The sequence below is a fragment of the Adiantum capillus-veneris genome, chromosome 18 (genome assembly GCF_014529385.1).
Source record: "Adiantum capillus-veneris isolate H3 chromosome 18, ASM1452938v2, whole genome shotgun sequence".
Taxonomy (NCBI): Eukaryota; Viridiplantae; Streptophyta; class Polypodiopsida; order Polypodiales; family Pteridaceae; genus Adiantum; species Adiantum capillus-veneris.
Genome location: NC_140948.1, coordinates 131,968,809 through 131,991,525, shown reverse-complemented (window position 1 = coordinate 131,991,525; position 22,717 = coordinate 131,968,809). Strand labels below are relative to the sequence as shown.

The following is a 22,717-nucleotide window of genomic DNA, read 5'->3' as shown; positions in this document are numbered from 1 at the left end:
CTCGCTGGAAGAGTCTCCCCTTCTTTTTAATGAAGCCCTCACTAGTAGAGGTGGTGGTAGCCCTATTGGCAATTTTATTAACTAATGGAAGAGAAAAAAAAAATTAATGGAAGGATCTTTTTCTGGGGGTGGGGGTGGGGGAGGGGGAATAATGACTTCATATATGGTTGTTTAGCTATTGTCAAATTACTATACGGGTTGGGCTATTGCTATAATCTTTGTAGACAGAGGGTTACATTAGCTTTGAAGAGATCTTACATTAACTCCTCAAATTATCATTATGAATAGTAGATTTTAAAATTTTATACATTTTAAATAGAAAAAGGCATGGTAACTTTAGATGGAACCACCAAAACATAACCCTCACCATCATTTACACCCACGAGAAAACCTCGTGATTTTATCACTTCTTTCAAAACTTGAGAAACTTTACTTGAAGGTTAAGGTGAGACGAGTGTGGGCGCACGCGCGTGCGCGCACACACACACACACACACATATATATATATATATATATATATATATATATATAGAGAGAGAGAGAGAGAGAGAGAGTTACTTTTGAAACAACCACCTTATGCATAAGCCACCTCGACAACCCTTCCCTTCACTGTCAACAAGTGCTAGCTCAGTTGATAGAGCAAGAGCCTCTTGTGTCTAAGGTCTTGGGTTCAAACCTCCTTGACAACTCGTGTGACATGAAGCCCTAGGGGCTGTTCCCATGGTCCATATGATGGAGTTGGCCACCCTTAACCGGCTGGGATGCTCCACCTCACGGAGTCGGGTGTGTGAGTTGTAATTTCCTACCTCTCAATAAAAAAAAAAACCCTTCCCTTCACCACTTGTTCTTGCCAGAGAGCTTGAAAAAAAACTTTGAAAACTTGAGAAAGAGGTAAATTGACTTTACTTTTAAGGTTGTCAAATGCACACGCAGAGAGAGAGAGAGAGAGAGAGAGAGAGAGAGAGAGAGAGAGAATCTGTCTCCCAAGATGCTTCATGACATTTTCTAGGCCATTACACATGTCAAAAAGTCTGCTGTCAAATATAGCTACCTACAAGTACAAGCAGTCTGAGCAACTTCGACGAAAAATCGAACATTTTTTGCAGAATTCACAAGTGACACTCATTTTACACCAAAAAAGATGAGATTTTGATATGTACAAGAAAGAGATTTGGCTATGTTAGCTGGGTTTAACATGTTATGTTAGGTGTCTTCACAATGGGCAGCTCCCAAACATAAACCTGCCTTCTGCTTTCCGTCCAAACATGCTCTCACTGCTCGAAAAATATCCGTGAAGGAAACAAGGCTCACCAGCACACAATCCTTCTCCACAACCCACACTCTCTGCACATTGTTTTGCAGTGCCCTGCTGATGACATCCTCTATGGTCATGTCGAGAGTGCAGCTGACAAGATCCCACTGGGTGAAGCTTCCAATGAGGTCCATATGATACAAGACATCGTTGTCAGCTTCCAGAGCATCCACCGAGTACTGCCACACTTCCATCATGATCATTCTCTTCAAGAATTTCAACAGTCCTTGCTGCGACCACTTACTCAATGCGTCGGCATTGCATCCTTTCAGATCACTCACCGAGAAGGTACCCACAATCAATTTCCCTTCTGCCTTCACCATTTATAGAGCTCAAAGTCAGTTTCCTGTTTTGACACATTGATATGCATGTACACACACAAATTTATTTGCAATGGAAAGTTCTACTCATATACCCATACACTATATTCTTCATAACATCAAGCAGCTCAAGGCAAGTCGATGCATTGCTTGTGCACATTGATACCTAGGGCCCACTGGTGGACAATGATGTTAATTGGGATGTCATAACAAGTTATGCGCAGATGCACAGAGAAATGAAATGTTATATTAAAAAAGAGAAACTGAAACTGAAAGCAAAAAAGCTAAAATAGAACTGTAGGGCACTATGAGGAGGAGCTCTCTAGCAGAAACAAAAATACAATCTCATGAGGGATCAGAAGGGTTAAGACATCGATGTCCAAAGATGTCCAACATCGGTCATGGCGAATCTCGTTGATGTCCTCCATGGTAAGTACTCTAACTGAGCGTCACCTGTGCTGTAGTAGAGTACTATTAATCTTCAATTGTCATCTCCGTTGATGTCGTGATGCCCCTCGTAGTCGTGGGCGTCTGGATCTCCGAAGCTCAAGGGCTCGGTCGATCAAGAGTAGAATCGATGCATACAGCCTAGCCAATGTGTGTTCAATCAATTTACAATATGGCTCTATAGGAGATCTGGCTAAAAGCACTTTTAACACATACGGTATTTATGCTTGTTAGTAGTTTTATGCTTATAAATTGGGCATGTGGTAAAATTTTCGTAAATCAAACTTAAATTTGTCGGAGCTTTTAGAAGTACATTTCTCGTTTCAAGAGCTTTCTAGTGATATTTCCTATGATAGATAAATGTATGGAATATCCCATCATTGAATCCAATTAGTATATCTCCATTTTATGCTGACTAACACTATCCATGGACATACTTTTTGGTAAAAGTTTAACATGCTTTCACCCATCTCTATCCTACCTTGGTGTACCACATCTTATCCATGGGATACATACATGGCATATGACAAACTAGAGAGGGGCACTTTTGATAATTGATTGCATCTTATTATAGATGTATCATGTGGTTGTATAGGTGATTTATCTATATGATGTAATTGAGATATTTTCAGGGTTTTTCCTATATTTCTTGTATATTGACCTTCAGCCGAATTTGATGTAATGCAAAGGGTAAAAGGCCCACATTTAGGCGCAGGTGGGCCCGGAAGGGGGGGGGGGGGGGGGGGGGGGGGGGGGGGTCGGTCAAGTTGGTCACATGGGACTAGAAGATTGAAAATTCGACTACAAAATGCATCTTGTACATTCAAAATGGAGCGGGGAAGTCTGTTGGGTTTCCATCATCCATGAATAATAGGTAGCATACACAACATTCTCATTCCAATTTCAAGCATTACACATGGTGTATCACAACATGATGAGATATACTTACAGGTATAAGCTCTTTAGTCATCGTATTTCCGCCGACATCCAGGATAGGGACAACAGCAAGTGATGCCTCATGCATGCACCTGAGGGCATCGACAACAGGTATGTCTGACCACACACCAAGCACTCTTGGCTGGTGTACTTGCAATGACTCCACGCTCTGCCTCAGTATGTGCTTGAACTTCTTTGATTCTCCTTGAAAAAACTTGATAATGTCTGTTTGTGTTATCATGGAATAACCAGTACATAGTTCTCTCTCCCCACCACCCCTCTTTTGCTTATTAACATGTGGGACAAGTGCCCTTTGTAAACCATTTATCATCTTGTCCATCAATTCAAGCACGCTGAAAAAAGAAAAGTAACAGCAGATGTTAGTGTGAGGATGCCATTCCCCTTGAAGAAGAATGACTGGGCTCCAAATTAGTACAGAGCAAGCTAGCATGTGAACCAAAAAACACACACATGCGATGAATAAGCTGCTCTCAATCGCCTCTATACGACAAGACAAAGCCAACTATGGTTAAAAGCCAAAGGAACATGTTTATGCTCTAGTTAAGTTTGATTCTTGCATCCCTATAAGGTTGCAGCAAGATGAAATTCAAGTGACCTGTGATGACTTATGCATGCTTGGAAAAAATTAATTCTTAAAACATTGCAATGCCTGTGATGTTGTACATGCTACTGTATTTTCAGTCGTACGAGGGAACCCTTTGATTACGCTCACCGCTACCACCAAACCTTGGTATTAAATAACCAGTTCAATGTTCTGCATTATTCATGCTTCCCATGTTCATGTTCCTTGATGCTTATCACTCATTTCTAGTAACGCTTATCCAAATCCTGTCATTCGACATCATTGAAGTGCTTGGGTGCTCTCTTTTCTACAGGCTTAAAGCTTCTATAGGCCAAAGAGAAAAAGAAAGAATAAAATGAAGTGCTCTCGCCCAGGGCTAGAAAAATACATTTTTCCTATCCGAAGAAAATAAGGGCAAACTTGAAATTCTCCCTGTTTTTAGGTCAAAATTTGAAGCTTTTGCCCGTAATTACACTAAAAATTGTGAAAATTCTTCAAGGCAAGCTCAAAATCTAACCGGGCTTTTAGGATTTCAGGCGGTTAAAATACACTAGACCCCAGTTTTTTTCTAACAGTGGTCTCGCCACATCAATGCATCGATATGCACTTACACATGCATATGCATACACACAAAATCGACATAGAGTGAAAATGCCACAGGTTTACATATACAGAAATTTAGAACAATCAATTTGACTTTTTCCCCGACGATGCACAACTACAAATACAAATAAGCTTTGGATATCGTCCATACCTGCTATTAGGACTCAACACGCAGAAGGTGTCTTGAGCTTTGATACATTGATGAATTGGGGTATCGAGAAGAAGCCGCGGGGCAATGCTGGAATCCCTTGTCTTGCTATAAAAGTTTGCAAGATGGACAAATATGTTGAAGGTTGAGGCAATGCCGATGTACCTCTTAGAAGCACAGAAGTCAAATTCGGGACGTGTAATCACATCTGATGGCAAAAACGTACTGTTTATGTGTTCGTGGTCAGTTGATGATTTGCTGTCAGGTATAGTGCTGCCCCACTGTCTCAAATCAGCGAGACAATGTTTGCAATTGAAGTGCCACATGTTAGATTGGGGTGAAGCCACCGCGACTGCTGAGACTCTGCTTTCACGCATGGCATACAAGGTTTCTGCGATTGTTGCTGTATGTGCCACCTCTATGAGCTTGCTTTGGCTTTCTAACAATTTTTGCAGAGGGGTGGACTTCAGTAAGTGCCTGAGGTCTTCCATTCCAATACTTTTCACAGTACTCCCTCTCCCTCTCCCCCTCCCCCTAGATCCTGAAGGCCGTCAGTTGCAACTTGAGTCCAATTAGGTAGAACCCAAGTTCCATTACCACAGTGCTTTTGTGTGTGTACACCTTCATGTGCCGACACCTGTAGAGCTTGCATGCAAGCACCTCTCTCTCTCTCTCTCTCTCTCTCTCTCTCTGTATGTGCCACTTTGCGACCATTGATTCGTCGGTGCGTGTCCCGCTTCAAGGAAGCCCATCTTGAGATGGCGCGTGCCCCACCCACATCGCGGTGATTCTTCTGCTGCCGTTTTTTAAAAATGTCATGTCGCCAGAAGAATTGCTCTCCAAGTAATTTAGTTTTATTATTTAACTTTTAAGTTTATTATTATTGTGCGATAGAAATTGATGGGCATATTCGCTTAGCATTGGCCTTGTCATTGAATGAGCCACTTTAGGGGTTTTTAGAGACTTTTGTAAAACAAGGTGAAAATTCACTACGGCCTACATAAGGCTACTGAGAAGAGTTCTATAATAAAGGCTTCTTTGTGAGAGGAAAGAATAGAAAGTGACACTAGCATGTAGTGTGTTCAATTTTGCTCTTGGAGTCTCTTCCCAGATGTTACCATGCTTTCCAAGGGAAAAAGAGGGGCGATCGCACGTGGAGAGAGAGAGAGAGAGAGAGAGAGAGAGAGAGAGAGAGAAAGAGGCAGACATAGATTTTTCGGTTTGAGTGTGTCAGGTAAACTTGCAAAGGCAAGTGCACGGAGGCTCTCTCTCTTCTTTTCGTCCCTATGCAACGGAGACGCGGACTGCAATGCCAACGTCTCTCTCTCTCTCTCTCTCTCTCTCTCTCTCTCTCTCTCTCTGTGTGTGTGTGTGTGTGTGTGTGTGTGTGTGTGTGTGTGCGTGCGTGCGTGCGTGCACGCGCGCGCGTGCACGTGTGGGGTGTGCCTGGGTTGGACCAGTACCATCTTGCTCTAGGTTTTTTGCACGAGGCGCAGTGTCTGGATCATGTGTGCCAGGCCCAGGGGTAGAAAGGAAGAGAATGTGGAGGTGTGAGGTAGCGGAGAAGGGAAAGAAGGTCATGGATGCGTTGTCTCTTAAGGAGAATCAAGCGGAGATTCTGTCATGCTTTCAAAGGGAAAAAGAGGGGAGGTCACACATGGAGAGAGAGAGAGAGAGAGAGAGAGAGAGAGAGATAGATTTTTTGGTTTGAGTGTGTCACGTAAACGTGTAGCCTGCTCTCTCTCTTCTTCTCATCCCTATGCAACGGAGACGCGGGCTGCAATGCCAATCTCTCTCTCTCTCTCTCTCTCTCTCTCTCTCTCTCTCTCTCTCTCTCTCTCTCTCTCTCTCTCTCTCTCTCTCTGCAAGAAGGCATGCCTGGGTTGGAGAACACCATCTTGCTCTCGTTTTTTTGTAGGGTGTGCAATGTCTAGATCACAGGTGCTAGGCCCAGGGGTAGAAAGGAAGAGAATGCGGAGGTGTGAGGTAGCCGAGAAGGGAAATAAGTTCATGGATGCGTTGTCCAGAGACGGGAAGCGAGATGATAGGCGCAAAGAGAAATAGTGATGGCTTGTATGAGGTCGAAGGCGGAGTGAGACACGCAAATGCCATGCAAGGGGAGAGGGAGATGACATGTAGAACTACACGTGCGTGATTAAACAAGGCTTGAAGGGGATCTCTGCATGATGAGGGAGGTAGGAATGCTATCAAGTGGGCGAAGCAAGGGAAGGGGATGTGATGGGAGGGCCGTGACGAGGAGTATGGGAACACCCTGCATGCCTTCGCAAAGGGAGGAGGATTTGGAAAGATTCGTACTAATAAAATCTACATAGAGCTAGTAGTAGTATAGCTAGTATTTGAAAACATGTGGTATCACAATAAAAGATTATGTGACAACAATCAACTATTCAGTTTACATTATATTACAAAAGCATAGAAAATAATGTTTGACACAATACTCAATGCCCTCTTTAAAGAGAGGTACACAAATGTCAACATCCTCTCACGATTGCTTAAAAGAAATAATTTAAAATAAAGTGTATTATCATTAACTTGCCATGTGGCATTAATCGAGAAGCTTTTTCCAATGGTTCAGATTTGCACCCAAAAATGCACGCTTTACTAAGGACTACTTATGTAGTCAACAAAATCACCAAAAATTGTGAGAAGATCAAAATGAAAAATCGCTTTACGGAAACATGCCCTACATACAGTACGAGTCGAATAAAAATTGGAAAAAAATCTAGTGATCTAGAAGTTCCTAATTTGTAACCATCTATAAGGACTACTCGGTCCAAACGCACAAAATTTTACAATTCCCTCCAAAAAAAAATAAGTCAAAGGAATTTTAAGCAAGTTCAAACTTCGTTAAACAAGTGAAAGGGTCACGGTGGCTTTCTAAAACAATAAAAATTTGATAAAATCATTAGGTTGAGTTTAACTAGAATTATATAAGGTGAAGCATTGTTCGGGAATGTCTCTTTTATTAAACGATCGAGTTTCCTCCTTGCAAAGAAGCAAACTGTAAATACCAGCAAAACTTTTATAATTTGCAAAATTTTTAAACTAAGTTCTCACATAGTTCATCTTCCTATGTGTGTGTGTGTGTGTGTGTGTGTGTGTGTGTGTGTGTATATATATATATATATATATATATATATATATAGAGAGAGAGAGAGAGAGAGAGAGAGAGACCTCATCTATATACATTAATGAGTTTTATATATGAACACTCTCTCTCTCTCTCTCTCTCTATATATATATATATATATTTATTTATTTATTTATTTATTTATATTTTTATTTTATTTATTTATTTATTTATGTGTGTGTGTGTGTGCGCGTACATGTGTATTTGTATATATAAATATAAATATATATGTGTGTGTATATGTATGTATAAAATTTATTAGAATTATGCATAGTGAAGCTTCACTTCAATATTTTAAAAGAATAGAATTAAAGAGAAATCAACACATGTAACACATGTAAGGATGTGAAATGAAAGGTGAAATTAAGGTAAGTATGAGTCATCACTTAAAACCTTAAAAGTATGTATAACTCAACTCTCCTCTGAGGCTTCTTTTTAGAAACCCAAAAATACATAAAGATGTATGTGATGGGTCCAGAAACCTTCTATATTTTTAAGAGAAAAATTGATGACATTTTACAGCCATCCAAAACTAAGTGGAGAAGTGCAGTTTTACATAAAAATGTCACCTTTTGAAAAAGTGAAAATATTTTTTAGACTTTTGATTGAATTTTGTACCACAAAAGTTGTCTTTGCATCTAAACTATATGCTCAAGTTCTGTGAAGTTTTGTGGTCATTTGCAAAAATTACCCTCAAATTGTTACAAATTGGCATGAGCCACATTTGTAGCTCACTCACAAGATTAGTGGTAAATTCGGACAATCAAATTTTGTGTCTAAAAAGGTCTAAAGAGAATTTTCCCTTCAATGAGTATGAATTCTTTGGAAGGGCAATTAAAAAAACTATCCATCAAAAAGCAAATTATCTTTGAAGTGGTATAAAGTTTGTTGTCCTATTGTAGCTCACAAGACTCAACGATAGCATCGCTCAAGAGTTGAGTGTGATTTCTCGTTTGCAAACAAGAACCGAACTGTAAGCTTTTTGGCATGTCCAAAGGGTAGAGCCATAGAGATGGGTTCTCTTTTTGGCTGGCTAAAAATAGGATTAATTTTTTGTTGGAACAAAAATATTTGATTGGTAGATAAAGTAGAGGGCACTCATTGTTGCAAGATCTTGTCAAGAAAATGATGACACATCATGCTTTATTGGGGCTCCTAGAGAAAACAAGCTCAATAATGTATTTGTGGGTCCTAGTAGGTGGGCCAAAATGGGCACGTGAGAGAGAGAGAGAGAGAGAGAGAGAGAGAGAGAGAGAGATTTATGTGTCGGCACAATGACCGAGCGACAAAGGGATTTTGTTTTGAGTGCCAATGTGGGGAGAGACAGAGGGAGTTTGTCGTGTCTTGGTGATGCGCAGAGCGGATGCTTGTCTCTCTTTGTCTATCAGGGATTTTGATTATGATTAAGTTCTCTTTACAAAATGACCTAGGTACCTTATGTACTAAGGCTACCATAGGTTAAATCAAATTAGAGTTCAAGGGGTCAAATGGCTTTCTATTACAATCTAGAATTGCCATTGCACCACGGGTTCTACACTAGAATAACCACTCATTCTACATGATGTTTTTAACCATAATCCGCGTCATTTCATAACTCTCAAAAAATAAGACTTGGTATGGAAATTGAGTTATGTCGTGTTGTTGAACCATGGGTCAACACTCCCCCTCTACAAATACATTTCGTCCCTGACATGACCTCATTGTCGATGTTGGTACGGTCTTTGTTGTTGTTTTTCTTTCTTGTGCTTTATGTCCTTCACATCCAAACCCCGAGCTGACCCACGGCTCGAATTGGTTAATTATAGAGAGTGGGAGTGAGTCTAATATTTCAGAGTTGTCAAGGGATAGCTCCTTTCAAACTTCTTATGGCTCGATAATGGTAAAGCCATAGGCAAGTCTAAAAAGACTCCATTTTTAAAACCAAAGCTCCTAAAGTATGCGTCATATCCCACATAGTGGGATCAATAAAACCGATAATAGATCCCACTCCTACTCACCTTGATATAACTAACAAAATCAAACATCAATAGGCTACTTAAGGACCTCTCTTCTTAAGCAAGAAAAGATATACCAAATGCTATGATACCAATATAATGGAAATGGCATATGAACTTTGAGAGTAGTGGAATTAGGAAAATTAGATAAAGCATTTTTGTGAGCTTATTTGTGAGTATATAGGGTGAACTTAATTGATGGTAGCAACATATAGTACTTAGTTAACTTGGCATGAACAATACTTTTGCAAGAGAGAGAGTTTAGAGAACATGACAATAGTTGAGGACCGGATTTATGTGGAGCCGATCCCCCCTCTAATAGGCATTTGTATTATAGATTCTCCCATCAAGAGAAACTTGGTACAATACAATCTTTGTGTTCCCTTATGACCTAGGTGATGCAATGAAGATGGAAAGATTCATGCATCACAAGCATAACATAAACTTTGCAAAAAGCATTAACTATCCCAACGCCTCAAACAACTTCGAAGGTGGAGAGAGCTAGCCGGGAATGAGGGTAGGGAAGAGGAAGAAGAAACATTCCATAGGAGAAAGAAGTAGTTCCTCACTTATCATCACTCATCTTGCTAGCATTATACATAATAGCATAGTAATGAAGATGGAGAAGATGGCAAGCTTAAGCGTTGAAGCATGGCTCTTGGTTGATTTGCACTCCATAGCCAAGAGTGTGGGTGTAGGCTCTGAACTTCTCTACTAGTTTGGAGAAGGAGATGGAGCTCTTGCACTTTTCACTTCACACAATGAGAGTGTGTGTGAGTGTGTGTGGGAGAGTATACCCCCCAAGCAGATTCCCTTCTTTCTTTGGTCGTCCCCCCCTTGTAGCTCCTGCTTGAAGCTCATTCGACCCCTTGAAGCCTAGCCAATTACATGCAGATGCATAACAAGCAACAAGGGAGGACAAGTGTCCCCCTTTTCCCTTTGAGAGAGAGGACTTGATAAAAATAAAAGCAGATAATTAAATTAACTATTTTATCATTGGAACCCTTGGGAGGCCAACCAATAGGCTTTAGGCACACTATGAGGGCAACATGGGTAAGGGATTAACATGTGCCCTTGCTGCCTCATGAGGCTTGGGCTCACCTTGTGTGTGTGTTCTCTCTCATCCCCCTAGCTTTAGGGCTCGCCCCCTCCTTTGTAGGTATGTGGTTGACTTTTGGAACACCTTACTCTCAAGCACCTTAGTCAGCAAGCACGACAAAGCACCTCAAGCTTGGGTAGTGTTCCCACAAGCACCTCAAGCTCCCTAGTCGGCAAGCACAACAAGCACCTCAAGTATCTTAGTCAGCAAGCACGACAAGCACCTCAAGCACCTTAGTCATCAAGCAAGCTTGGGATGGCTTCCCACCTCAAGCTCAATCCTAGCTTACCTAAGGTCAAAGTACTTTTTAACACTAACCTTTGGAGGTCTTGAATGAAGCTAACCTTAAGGTCTTTTAAGCTCCATTGGTTATCCTTGCTCTTTGACAGACCATCTCTCATTTGGACCTCTTTACCATTGGCCCCGTGTTGAGATAGATCTGTAAGCAGATGTCCATATTCTAACCCTTGTTCTTGTTTATTCTCCCACATTAAATGATCAGTTTAATATGAGAAAATCATTTGGGTTGGTTAGATTAGATTTTATGACAAACTTTGACCTATCACGCTTGATATGCATACCAAGAAAGTAATTATCTTCTTCCAAATCCTTCATGGCAAAAGTCTAACTCGACATTTGCTTCAACTTTTGGCAATCTTATGACTGTTCCTCCCGGTGATTAACATGTCATCGCACATAACACAAGAAGAATAAGTGATCCATTATTGAGATTATTTGTGTATAAGTAATGATCCTTGTGAATCCGTTTACATCCATGAGACTACATGAAAATATCAAATTTCTAATACCATTTTCTACGACCATGTCTTAAGGCATAAAGTTATTTCTTGAGCCTACATACAAGCTCATATCTGCTTGGCTTAAAAAACCCTTCAATCTACTTCATGTACACATCTTCCTTGAGATCTCCATGAAGGAAAGCCATTCCACGCACAAGTACATCTTGTACTTAAAGGATGTTCTTTTTTCAAACACCTTACATGAGACATATTCCACATGTGGAGAATGTGAGTCTCTGGGACCGACACTGGTGCCCACTATTTCAAGTATGTGGCATGAAAAAGTCCCTAGATGCTGGTCAAATCCGTTTTATAGACCGTTTTCAGTTGAACATGTCAGGAACAATTTCAGTGGCCAGAAATTGTCGGATACTCAAAATGACTTGTTAAGGTACAAGTGCTGCTAAACAACATTAACGGATGGTTGTTTATGCATATAGCAAAGCTATGATTTGTTAATGAAAAGGTTTCATTGTTTGTAACTAGAAGTAATTAATGTTTCACCTTCTATTATGGTTCAAACTTTTTAGAAAGGCTTGCAAATGATTGCAGCACAAAGTATTTAGTTTCTTTTCAGAACTATTTACATTCCTCTTTAATGTGTGCTAAGAGCATCAAATTCGCCATCAGTATTGGCAAGGATGATCATGGATATACAGGTTCAGATCTATTTTTTGCTAAATGCATGCACACTAGGTGTTATGGGCCCTAGTGTTTAGCAAAGGCTGATTTGGAGAGGCATGCATATTCATCACATTAGTGCTATGAAGCATTTTGCACTCTATGTGCAGTATCTCTATGAGATTATGCTTGGATCTACCAACCACCAACAGAGGTCATGGCTCGGTTTGGGTCCTTGTGGATCTTTCAAGTTAACCAAGATGGTTATGAATGTCATTGTTGATTCCGCAGCAATATTGTACGACATTGTGATCTTCGTTTACCGGTCATCTGGGAAGACTCTCTGTAAACTATGGAGAAACACATCTCAATACTGTCAGTATCCAAGGGAATAGGCAAATTACAAAGTTTAATCTCGTATTAAAGGATATGTGAAGTGTGTACGTTAGCACCAAGCAATCCAATTAGAAAGAATTTATGGCTCTACTTTGAGTTTGTTGACCATAAGTTAAAGCATGTTTGCAACTAGGTTTAGTCTCTTCATGTTTAAGTCAAGTTCTCAACCTTGAACACTAGTTATGGTGGGGTTGTTTACTGATGAAATTTGAGAACAAGTCAAGGACTTAAGCTTGGCTGATGAGTTATGTCAGCAAGTTACTTTTATGGAAAGTGAAAAGAGGTACTCTTTTGGGTACATCTTTGTTGTGATAACTCGTTTAGCATGCTCATGTGCGTTATAAATGGATTCTACATATTATGATTGAATAGGAACCGGTAACACAAGATGGTTGTAAATGGACAACAATGTGGAAAATCAAGATGTTACTCTTGGTTTCATTGAACCTCCTACTGAATCGTGCTCTGGTCAAGCAAACAGCTAGATCCATGAGGATGCCACTATGGAAAACATTAGTGTATTACCACTCTTGTTTTTGAGGACGAAAACGCTTCTCCAAGGGGGGAGTAATGTCATGCCATGGGTAGGACTAGGCAGGGCCAAGGGCCAGGACGGACATGCAGTCAAGGGGGCCTCTATGCTTAGCAGGCCAAGGGCCTATATAGAGCATGGTTGGGTGGAGATTAGCATGTTCCAGTTCCCTCTGCCTTTGAAGATGCCTAATCGTTTTCTGCAAGATTTTTCCAATGATTGGGTCATTCACTTTATGCCAGTGATTGTTAGAATATCTAGACTTGACTGGTGTGTTAGGTGTCTGAATTTCAACTAGAACTATTCTCAAGTAGTACTAGTTTTGAAATTTCATATATCCCTTCCTGACCTTATCAAATGGACCCATAATGTCCAGTCCCCACTTCATGAACTCTCCTAATGGTTGTACTAGAGTCAAAGGCGTCAAGTCAGCTAGTGTCAGTCTCCCCATCCTCTGACAAATGTCATAGGTCTTGTAAAAGGCTCTAACATTGGCCATCATGCTTTGTCATGAGAGGCCTCCTTGCAGGATTTCTTATAAGTGATATTAGTGGAGAAGTGCCCATCTTCATACTCACTGTGAGCCTCTATGATAACCTATATCCTTCCTTTCATAGCTCCTCCAATGATGGTGAGCTTCAAACTCTTTATTATCAGTGTCTTTTTGCTTTTTTGGGACCAATTCTCTGGAATCCTTCGAATTGAAGGAAGTCATATGCAACTACCATTTCAAATCTGCTCCTCCTAAAGCTGTATTTTGAAATATTTTGGCGTCCATTGGTTCATCCCTCAGTGATGTATGTGAGATGCCCTCTGTACTTCTTCAAAGAAAATCTGCACCACAATGTGTCTTTTCTAGCTTATGGAAGGTTCTAAATTCAAACTCCATCAGAAACAGCATCCATCTGATCAACTTGCCCTAAATGATCACTTTATTGATCACAAAAATAGGTCTTGATGATCCACATAGAAGTGAAATAACTTGCCCCCAATAAGTAGTGTCTGAACTTTATGGAACTAAACACCATTCCTAGTGCTTCTTGCTCTGTAGTGCAATACCCTTGTTCAACTTAACTGGATCGACGACTGGCAAAGTAGATTGGATAGTCTGTCTTCCCATCAAGATGGGCCAGTATAGCCCCCATTGTTATTCTAGAAGCATCCACATGCACATGGAAAATCATATCCCATTCTAGTTGGCAAAGGATTGGCTTCCTACTGATCGCCTCCTTCAAGCACTGGAAACTCTTTTCACATTCTTGGGTCCAAATAAACTTCTTCCCCTTCTAAGTCAACTCGTTTAGAGGAATTTATTTAGCCCCAAACAGATGAATAAATTTTTCATAAAAAAAGTATCATATCCTAAGAAAGCGCTTAGTTCAAATACATTTGTCGACACACTAGCTTGCTGAACATAGTTAATCTTATCATTGCCCATTGCAATGCCATTCCTCGAGACAATGTATCCAACAACCTGACCTTTCCATACCATGAATATTGATTTGAATTGGTTCAAGCAAATCCTCTTCTCCTTGCATCACTCAAAAACCATCTCCAAAAAGAGTAGATGCATTTTGTCAGTAGAGAAGTCAATAGAATCATCCATAGATATTGCCAAAAATTTGTGCAAAAACTCAATGAATATTTCCATCATACCCCTTTGGAAAGTTTCTAGAGCATTGCAAAGTCTGGAATGGCATGACTAAGTACATAAATGCTCTTCATTCGGTGATGAGAACGTTATTTTAGCTCGGTCTTCTGGTGCAATCTTTAGCTACTTGTAGCCATCATAACCATCCATAAAGCTAGACATCTTGTGGCCCGCAATTTCATCTAGCAACATATCAGTAAATGGAAGTGGAAAGGGATCTTTGATAGTTTGAGCTTTAAGCTTCATATAGTCCACACAAACCCTTCACTTCCCATTCTCCTTGGAACCACCACGATTGGAAATAACCAATCACTGCTTGCCACTTGAGTAATAAAATGTGCCTTCAAAAGATTGTTGATCTCCTCCCTGACCTTTTTAGCATAGTTGGGGTTCATTCTATACCACTGCAATTTGACTTGCCTACCATCTAGCTTTAGTGGTATCCGGTGGTGACACACTTTTTGATCGACTCCTTTCAAATCTATGTGTTCCCATGCAAATACATCCTTGTATTTCTTGAACAAAGTCCTGGCCTTTTCTTTGATCTCTAGCTTTAGATATTTATTGATCTTCACCATTGTAGGGTTCTCATATGTACCAAGATTGCATTCCTCAATCTCATGATCATCTGGAAGTAACCACTTTGGACCCCTCTTGTTCATTTGGATAGTGATTCTTCTTCTTTCTTACTATGAATGCCTACTGCATATTCATTAAATGGATCACCTAGCTTTGCAAGACCACGCTCCCTCTCTATTCTTTCAACGCCTTGATTTGAACCTTTTATATTTTGCTGATTGAGCTCTACTATTAATCTGAAATCAAACTTCTCTTATTCAGGCTGTTCTGATGCATGCCCATCTAGCTAAACTATTCTCTTCCCAATGCTTGACTCAATGAGCCCATACTGTGGTTGGGAGAGGAGAGTATGTGGGTTAGCATCATGGCTAAAATGTAAGGAAAGCAATTTTGGATGTGACCAAAAGCTAAGCACTTTAGCAGTGTGTGGTACTCAAACTCTCAAACTTGTAGTGAGCATAATATGCACAATAAATTTGACTCTCCTCCATTGCCTTAACACCATGTCTTGCATCAAAGGGTCTCGGAGCTAAGCCAAATGGCTATGATAGTACATATTGCTGACACCGGGATAGGCTCAAGCATGAAAGGATGAGTAGAGTTTCCTCTTTAAGTAAAGAACGTGGTTTTGTAGTTAAGAACAATATGGTTGGTGTAATGTATGAAGCATGACCCAATGGATTTCTCCCAAGCCGTAATACATTGGCATTGCCAAAAAGCTTCATTCACTTGGGAGTCTATTGAGGCATCACGTAGCAAGTGTAATGCATCCCGTTTTCCAAGCCAATTCTTTATTTCTTGCATCCATCCCATGCTCAAGATCTTGCTTTATGCATCTTTTGAACTTTTTTGCTTGCTGTCCATGCAATTGTAGGAAGTTGATGTGAGGGGTTTTGCTGCATCTTTATCATGTACTTCACAACCCTTTTCATGCTCATAAACTCAATTGGAAAAGATCTCAACAAAAGAAGTAGGAACATATATGGTGTTTGTGTCTTAACTTGGAGAAAGTTTGTAAGAAAATGCTTTTGGACATTGTCAAACTCTTTCAAAGTAGACTTTGAGATGCTCCCGCTCCATACTTCAACTCCATAAAGAAGAGCCATGCCACCAATGTGTCAAAAAGGTACTTCTTGAGAACACAACATTTGATATTTCCCGCATTACAGATGTTCTCAAATACATACTATGCTCTCTTCTCGGCTTCCAAACAATGCATAGCACATTCATGCCACTTGTGAATGGTCATAACCTCAAGGCCAAGGTGCTTTAAGCTCCAAGTGTCTCATTTTTGTACACAATGCATGGATTCTCCTTATGTTTGGTTTTCACAAGCATAACCTTTGTTTGGCTTCATTCACAATCAGCCCACTATGCAAGAAAAATTTCTCAAGGAAAACCATAAGCTTTTGTGCATCCTCTAAAGTGTGTGCTAGAAGCACTACATCATCTGCATACAACAAAATCATTATTACCACATTGAAAATAGTGACCTCTTCAATACCTTTTCTTGCATAAAGTCAAGTACCATTTATTCCAATTGAGCAATGCATAGCCAAAGCGGGTTTTGGAATAATCTTCAATAACAATGGCAAGAAAAGGAGGTGTTTCCAACTTTTCTTCAAGAATTCCATGAATAACAATGTTCTTGGAGCATCACTTTCGTTCCTCCAACTCCGCTACATCCACATTCTCAACATTCTTTGTTTGGGCCATAACTTGCATGAGAGACCAAAATTTGTTTGTGCATACAATTTCCATCTTGGATACATCACCACTCATGGTGTCAAATTTCTCCTCTTTCAATACATGGTCACACTCCACTTTGCTCATGCACTCCTTCAAAGCATTCAAGTCCACAAGAGAGCATTTATATTCTTTGACTTCCTCTTTAAGTTACATCAAACGTGTTTTTTGTATCTCAAGCATCCTCTCAAGATGCTCATTCTCAATAACAAGAACCCTTAACATGCCATTCTCCATTGCAAGTGCACATAAGCCTTCAACTTGCTTGTTTCTTGTCACTTACAACGGTACCAAGTATGCCATAATCATGGTTTTTGATGTCATTGGTGGAGTGCTCGTGTTGCTATCTCCATCCTTAGGAGATTTTGAATCGTTTTCTACAATGGTTGTGGACCTTGTTGAAAAAGGAAGCCTTTGCGAGTGCCATAACCAATTCACTTCAAAATTGCTACTATAAAGTAGCCTTTCATTACTCTTTTTTTTTTAAACATTAGTCCATAGAGGGCATTGTGATCTCTGATTAAAGCTATAGATAACCCAAATTGGAGTTTGAATACAAAAGTTGTGATCAAAAGAGTGAACTACTATTTGTCATAAAATCTAATATTTAACTAACACAAATAATTTTCTCATATTGAACTGATCATTTAATGTGGGAAAATAAACGGGAACAAGAGTTAGAATATATACATTTGCTTTTAGATTTATCTTAGTACGGGACCAAAGGGAGAGAAGGCAACGGGTCCAAAAGGAAGATGGTCTATCAAAGAGCAATGACTAGATAATGGAGCTTAAAATACCTTAGGGTTAGCTTCATTAAATACCTCCAAAGGTTAGTGTTAACAGTCCTTAGACCTAAGACCTTAGGGTATTTTAGACCTTAGACAAGCTAAGCATGTGCTTGAGGTTCTTGTTGTGCTCAACTGACTAAGGTGCTTAAGGTGCTTGTCATGCTTGAGTTGCTTGAGGTGGTTGCCGTGCTTGATGGCTAAGGTGCTTGAGGTGCTTGTGTCATGCTTGATGACTAAGGTGCTTGTCATGCTTTATGACTAAGGTGCTTGAGGGGCTTTATGACTAAGGCGCTTAAGGGGTGAGGTGTTCCAAAGTCAACCTAGATCCCTACACAAGGGGAGGTGAGCCCTACAAGTAGGGACATGAGAGAGAACACACACACACTCACTCACTCAAGGCAAGCCCAAGACAAAAGAGGCAACAAGGACACATGCCAATATCCTCCCCATGTTGCCCTCATAAGGTGCCTAAAGCCTATTGGTTGGCCTCTAAAGGGGTCCATTGAGAATTTAGTTTGTTTAGTTAATTGTTTAAGCATTATTCAAGCCCTCTCTCTCAAAGGGTAAATGAGGACACTTATCCAAAGGCTACCTCTATTGCTTGAAATGACCTAGGCTTGTGATTGGCTACGCTTGACATAAGCCATCGAGCTTCAAGCATGAGCTATAAGGAGGGGTTGACCCAAGAAATGAGGTGGTGTGTTTGACCATATACTCTCTCTCACACACACACTCACACAGACTCTCATTCTCATGGTGTGTTGTGCAAGAACTCCATCTCCTTTCAAGCTTGAGGAGTGGAGAGCCTACACAAACAACTTTTCTATGCAATTCAAATCCAACCAAGAGCCATGCTCCAAAGTGCATGCTTGCCATCTCCTTCATCTCCATTACTACGCTATTATGCTATGCTAAGCAACAAGAGTAATAACAAGTGAGAAGTCTATTTCTTTCTCGTATGTTACTTCTTCTTCCTCTTCCCTTCCATCACTCCCTACTAGCTCTCTCCACCTTTGAAGGTGTTTGAGGTCTTGGGATTGAGGCCGGGGATATGTTAATGCTTTTTCAAGTTAAATAAGGGCATGATTTTGATCTATGAACTCTACCATCTTCATTGCACCAACAAGGTCTCAAGGAACACAAGCTTGTATTGTACCAAGTCTCCCTTTATGGGGGAATCTATAATACAAAAGACTTTTGGAGGGGGGACCGGCTCCACAAAAATCCGATCCTCAACTGTTGTCAATTTCTCTAACCCTTTCTCTTTCTCTTTTACAGGTATTGTTCAACCTTACTTCTTTTAGCCTTGGCTCCAAAATTACTTTCTAGGACATGCCAAGCTTCATATGCATGCTTACATTCATCTATAAAATTCACATACTTGTCATGCAAGGAAGTGATGATAATTCCTAATGCTTGTTCGTCCTTGGCCACATTTTCTACACTTGCTATGAGTGTGGATGCCCTAGTGTGCACTACATCAGTGTCTGCTTGTTGTTCTAAGGCAGTGATGATAATAGACCACAAACATTTTTTCATGAGGTATCCTCTTAACTTTGTTTTCCAGGTGTGAAACCCTTCGACGCCGTTGAATTTTTATATTCCCTTCTCTCCCATTTGTGCTAATAGAGGGGCTTAGCTTAGGAGACTCTCCTAGCTAGTGTCTTACCTCTTTACACGGGCACAAGTATCCCAAAATTGAAGTTTATTTATTGTGATTGGATGGATTTATTTAATTGCAAGTTGACAAAGAGAGAGAGAGAGAAAGAATTCCTTAGTAAAGCTCTACTCCATTTGTGAAGCTCCTCTTCACAATTGGAGCTTGATCTTTGATGATAAAGGCTTTTGGTGCTTCAGTATGCTCTCTCTTTGAAGCCTTCTGGCTCTGATGTGCTTATAGTTTAAAATTGAAGCCTTAAAATATTGAAGTTTTTCTTGCTTAAAGCTTATTTGAATGCTCGTAAGAAAGACTCACTCTTAAGGGACTACATGGTTTGACACTCCCCCTATGGAGGGCTTAATGATATGCTAGCCTCGTGATCTCTGTAGGTGGGAATACTCTCTTATGGCTAAGAGCCTTTGGAGATTAAGGGCAGGGCCACCGGCCATGGTAAGGGGGGCTCAAATAGGCCTGGGAAGTTCAGGTCAGGGTGTTTAGTCGGGCACATTTTCGGGCATGCGAGGGTAGCTCAGGAAGATTGCGGGCAGGTGGGGTCAGGCCGGGCAGCAGGGCGGCATCCCCGGGCAGGCGAGCATGGTGTCAACGGACGATTGGAGAAGCCTTGAGTTGTGGTGCGGCCATGGCAAGGATCCATTTGGACCCAAAAAATTTCTTTAATGCAACATACCGCTTTGGTGAGGTCCGCCGAAAACCGGTTCTTCTCCTTGAATGTGGGGCCTTACATCAAGACTATATGTATCTATTATACGGAGTGGTGCAAGCTCTTCACCACCATCTCCATAAGCTCTTCTCTTTTGGGAAGAAGAAGAAGAAGGATACTCTCTCTCTACTTGCTTACTATCTTCTCTCTCATTTCACAATGTACGCGCTCTCTGGAAGCTTTCATGGTGAATACCTCTACGTAGCTCTCATCACCGCTCTCTTGCGACAAAGCAAGAAGCCTTTCGACAGTCCCTATTCGATTCTAAAGCATGGTGAGAAGCTCTAAACTCCATAGCCATCATCTCTCTCTCTCTCTCTCTCTCTCTCTCTCTCTCTCTCTCTCTCTCTCTCTCTCTCTCTCTCTCTCTCTCTCTCTCTCTCTATGTCATTTTTTGAGTAGTCACCCTGTCGGTGATTGTTTTTTCGTATACATGTGCATGTATGGATTAACCGAGTACGTATAAAGTTGCCCCATGATTATTCATCATGTTTAACACGTTGATTTATGCACATGATGCGTTTATGATCACGTGCATGCATAAAAAGCGCTTTTTCGTTTCACGTTATAGAGACAGTAGGAACACTGTTTTGGTAATAAATCACAAATCGTTATGAATCAGCCCGAACCCTTTATTTCAGAGATAAAACACATCAATTAGAACATTTTCTCTCTAGGTGTCATATGAAAATCATGCATGAGCTAAGAGATATGGTAAAAAAACAACTTGTTGTCCACTGCACAACCAATGTTTTTGACTCGAGGCTCCTTGGAGAAACACTATACAGATTCACCGGATGGGCAAACCCACTTTACCAATTGAAAAGCTTGATGAAGCTTTATTATAGATGTATTTAGGTCTCAGTTATCATCTCTAGAATGCAAGTTGTTAATCGTTCTATAACCGGTTTTACCTACACGTGTAGGAGTGCTACCAAGGGGGGGTACCATATGACATCGTGAGTTAACCGAGCCATTTATGTATGATTTATGGTTTGTTTTGGTGACTTGATTTCAATTATTATATGCCCATAAACTTATGTGAAGGTATATGGTTAGACATCCCAAACCGCATAGGCAGATATGATTAAAGTGGCTTTCTTTTGGGTTACCGTTTGTTGTGTAAGTACCATATGGGTGAAGTGATGTGATAGAGTGCTATTCTATATTATGGAGCTGAGCTTGATTCAAAGGTTTGAGGTCAAATACTTTTATTTTCATGTTTTTCATGCTCCCAAAAATGCAAAAAAGTTGTTTTTTGCATGTGTGAAGTTATGGCTTATGGTTGACCTTAAGGTCGGAGCTGTTTTGCATCATGTTTATGGTGATGGAATGTTATTATATGATGTATGGAAACTTATGGATTGATGTGGATGCCTCATATGCATGGTTATGATTGCTTTCCACCTTTCTAGGTCAAAACTATCTCTATGTGCTAGGGAGGTGCAGTGCAGATGTGATGCATCAACTTTGCATGGTTGGATGTTACCAAAAATTGGATTTTTATACCATGAGATTAGTTGTTGGTCGGACTCCTTTTATGCATGAAAGAATCACGTCTTAAGAGTCTATTTTTCAAGTGTCTGAATTCTACACCCTGGCATAAAACACGCTTACTGTCTGCCTGACAGCAAATGGAAGTTGTCGAAAGCTGTCCCAGATGGTCTCTACAACTGCGTCTAAGGGAGAGCTACCCTACTCTATGGTTGGTTTTGTTGTAATCTACCCTAAACTCCCAAAAACTCACATGTAAGTCCGTAGGTCGAGGCTCGTGAAGTAGCGTCTCGTGGCGAATGGTTGGCGTTGAATCGAAGAGCTCGATGAGCTGAACGCGCCTGTGGTCTCGGTTCTGCAATGCGACTCGTGCAGCACAAGATAGAAATCAAAGAAGATGCACACACAAAATAGATAAGCTGCTAGCACAGAGAGTTTTTTTTTAACTCATAAAATCCTTCATACAAAACCCTTCATTTTGACCTTTATACTTAGGTCTTGTGGGAGGAGGGTTTCCCATAGATACATGGCTCCATAATCAATTTTGTGCTTGAGTTGGGAATCAAGACAACTTGGAATCCCATGGCCCCAGAAGATAAATCATTTACATTTGAATAGCAAAAATATTACAACCTCGGCTTCAGAGAAGAAAATTAATACAAAAAGGCGGGGATTTGACTTGATGTAGTGGTGGCCGCTACCCACCGTTGCTGACCTGCAACACTCCCCCCGTCCTAAACCAATTCGTCCTCGACATGGGTTTGTTGTGGAGTGTGTTAAGCGCTTGGCGTTTCATCTGTCCAATTGAGTGGACATCTTTCTAATCTACGCCCTGCCACCATAAGCTTAAGGGTCGCTTTGAACTGGGCCTTCTTCTGCTTTTCAATGGCTGATAGTGGGATATTCTGGATCCCATGCTTCAACTCGATCGCTGTATAACTTACATATCCTGCTCTAAGGTCTGTGACTTCGATGTTGAAGATCTTTGAATTATAGGAGAAGAAGCCGGTGTAGAAAGCCTCTTCGAATGTTTGGAGGTAGTAGCTGGGCAAAAACATTAGACGAGCACAAAATCCATGCAAAATGACTTCATCGGGTTGTCCGGATAGATCATAGTATAGGCCTCTTGTACC

General features: G+C 40.6%; 1 protein-coding gene across 1 annotated transcript; it reads right to left on the bottom strand.

The window, feature by feature from the left end:
- Nucleotides 1–977: 977 nt before the first annotated feature.
- Nucleotides 978–5,091, bottom strand: LOC147436438 (SNF1-related protein kinase regulatory subunit gamma-like PV42b). The gene is made up of 3 exons (XM_086488165.1): nt 4,353–5,091; nt 3,029–3,368; nt 978–1,626 (listed from the first exon to the last, which is right to left on the bottom strand). Exons 1-3 carry the CDS (start codon nt 4,838–4,840, stop codon nt 1,204–1,206), a joined length of 1,251 nt encoding a protein of 416 aa, XP_086344291.1. The 5' UTR covers nt 4,841–5,091; the 3' UTR covers nt 978–1,203.
- Between the last annotated feature and the right edge of the window lie 17,626 nt (nt 5,092–22,717).

What these genes read in the sequence shown, in the direction of transcription:
- LOC147436438 (XM_086488165.1), bottom strand. Translation starts at nt 4,840, where the DNA reads ATGGAAGACCTCAGGCACTTACTGAAGTCCACCCCTCTGCAAAAATTG. An exon ending in GTGTTGAGTCCTAATAGCAG is followed by an intron (nt 3,369 to 4,352) that starts GTATGGACGATA and finishes TTCTTTTTTCAG; the next exon opens with CGTGCTTGAATTGATGGACA. An exon ending in TGACTAAAGAGCTTATACCT is followed by an intron (nt 1,627 to 3,028) that starts GTAAGTATATCT and finishes TAAATGGTGAAG; the next exon opens with GCAGAAGGGAAATTGATTGT.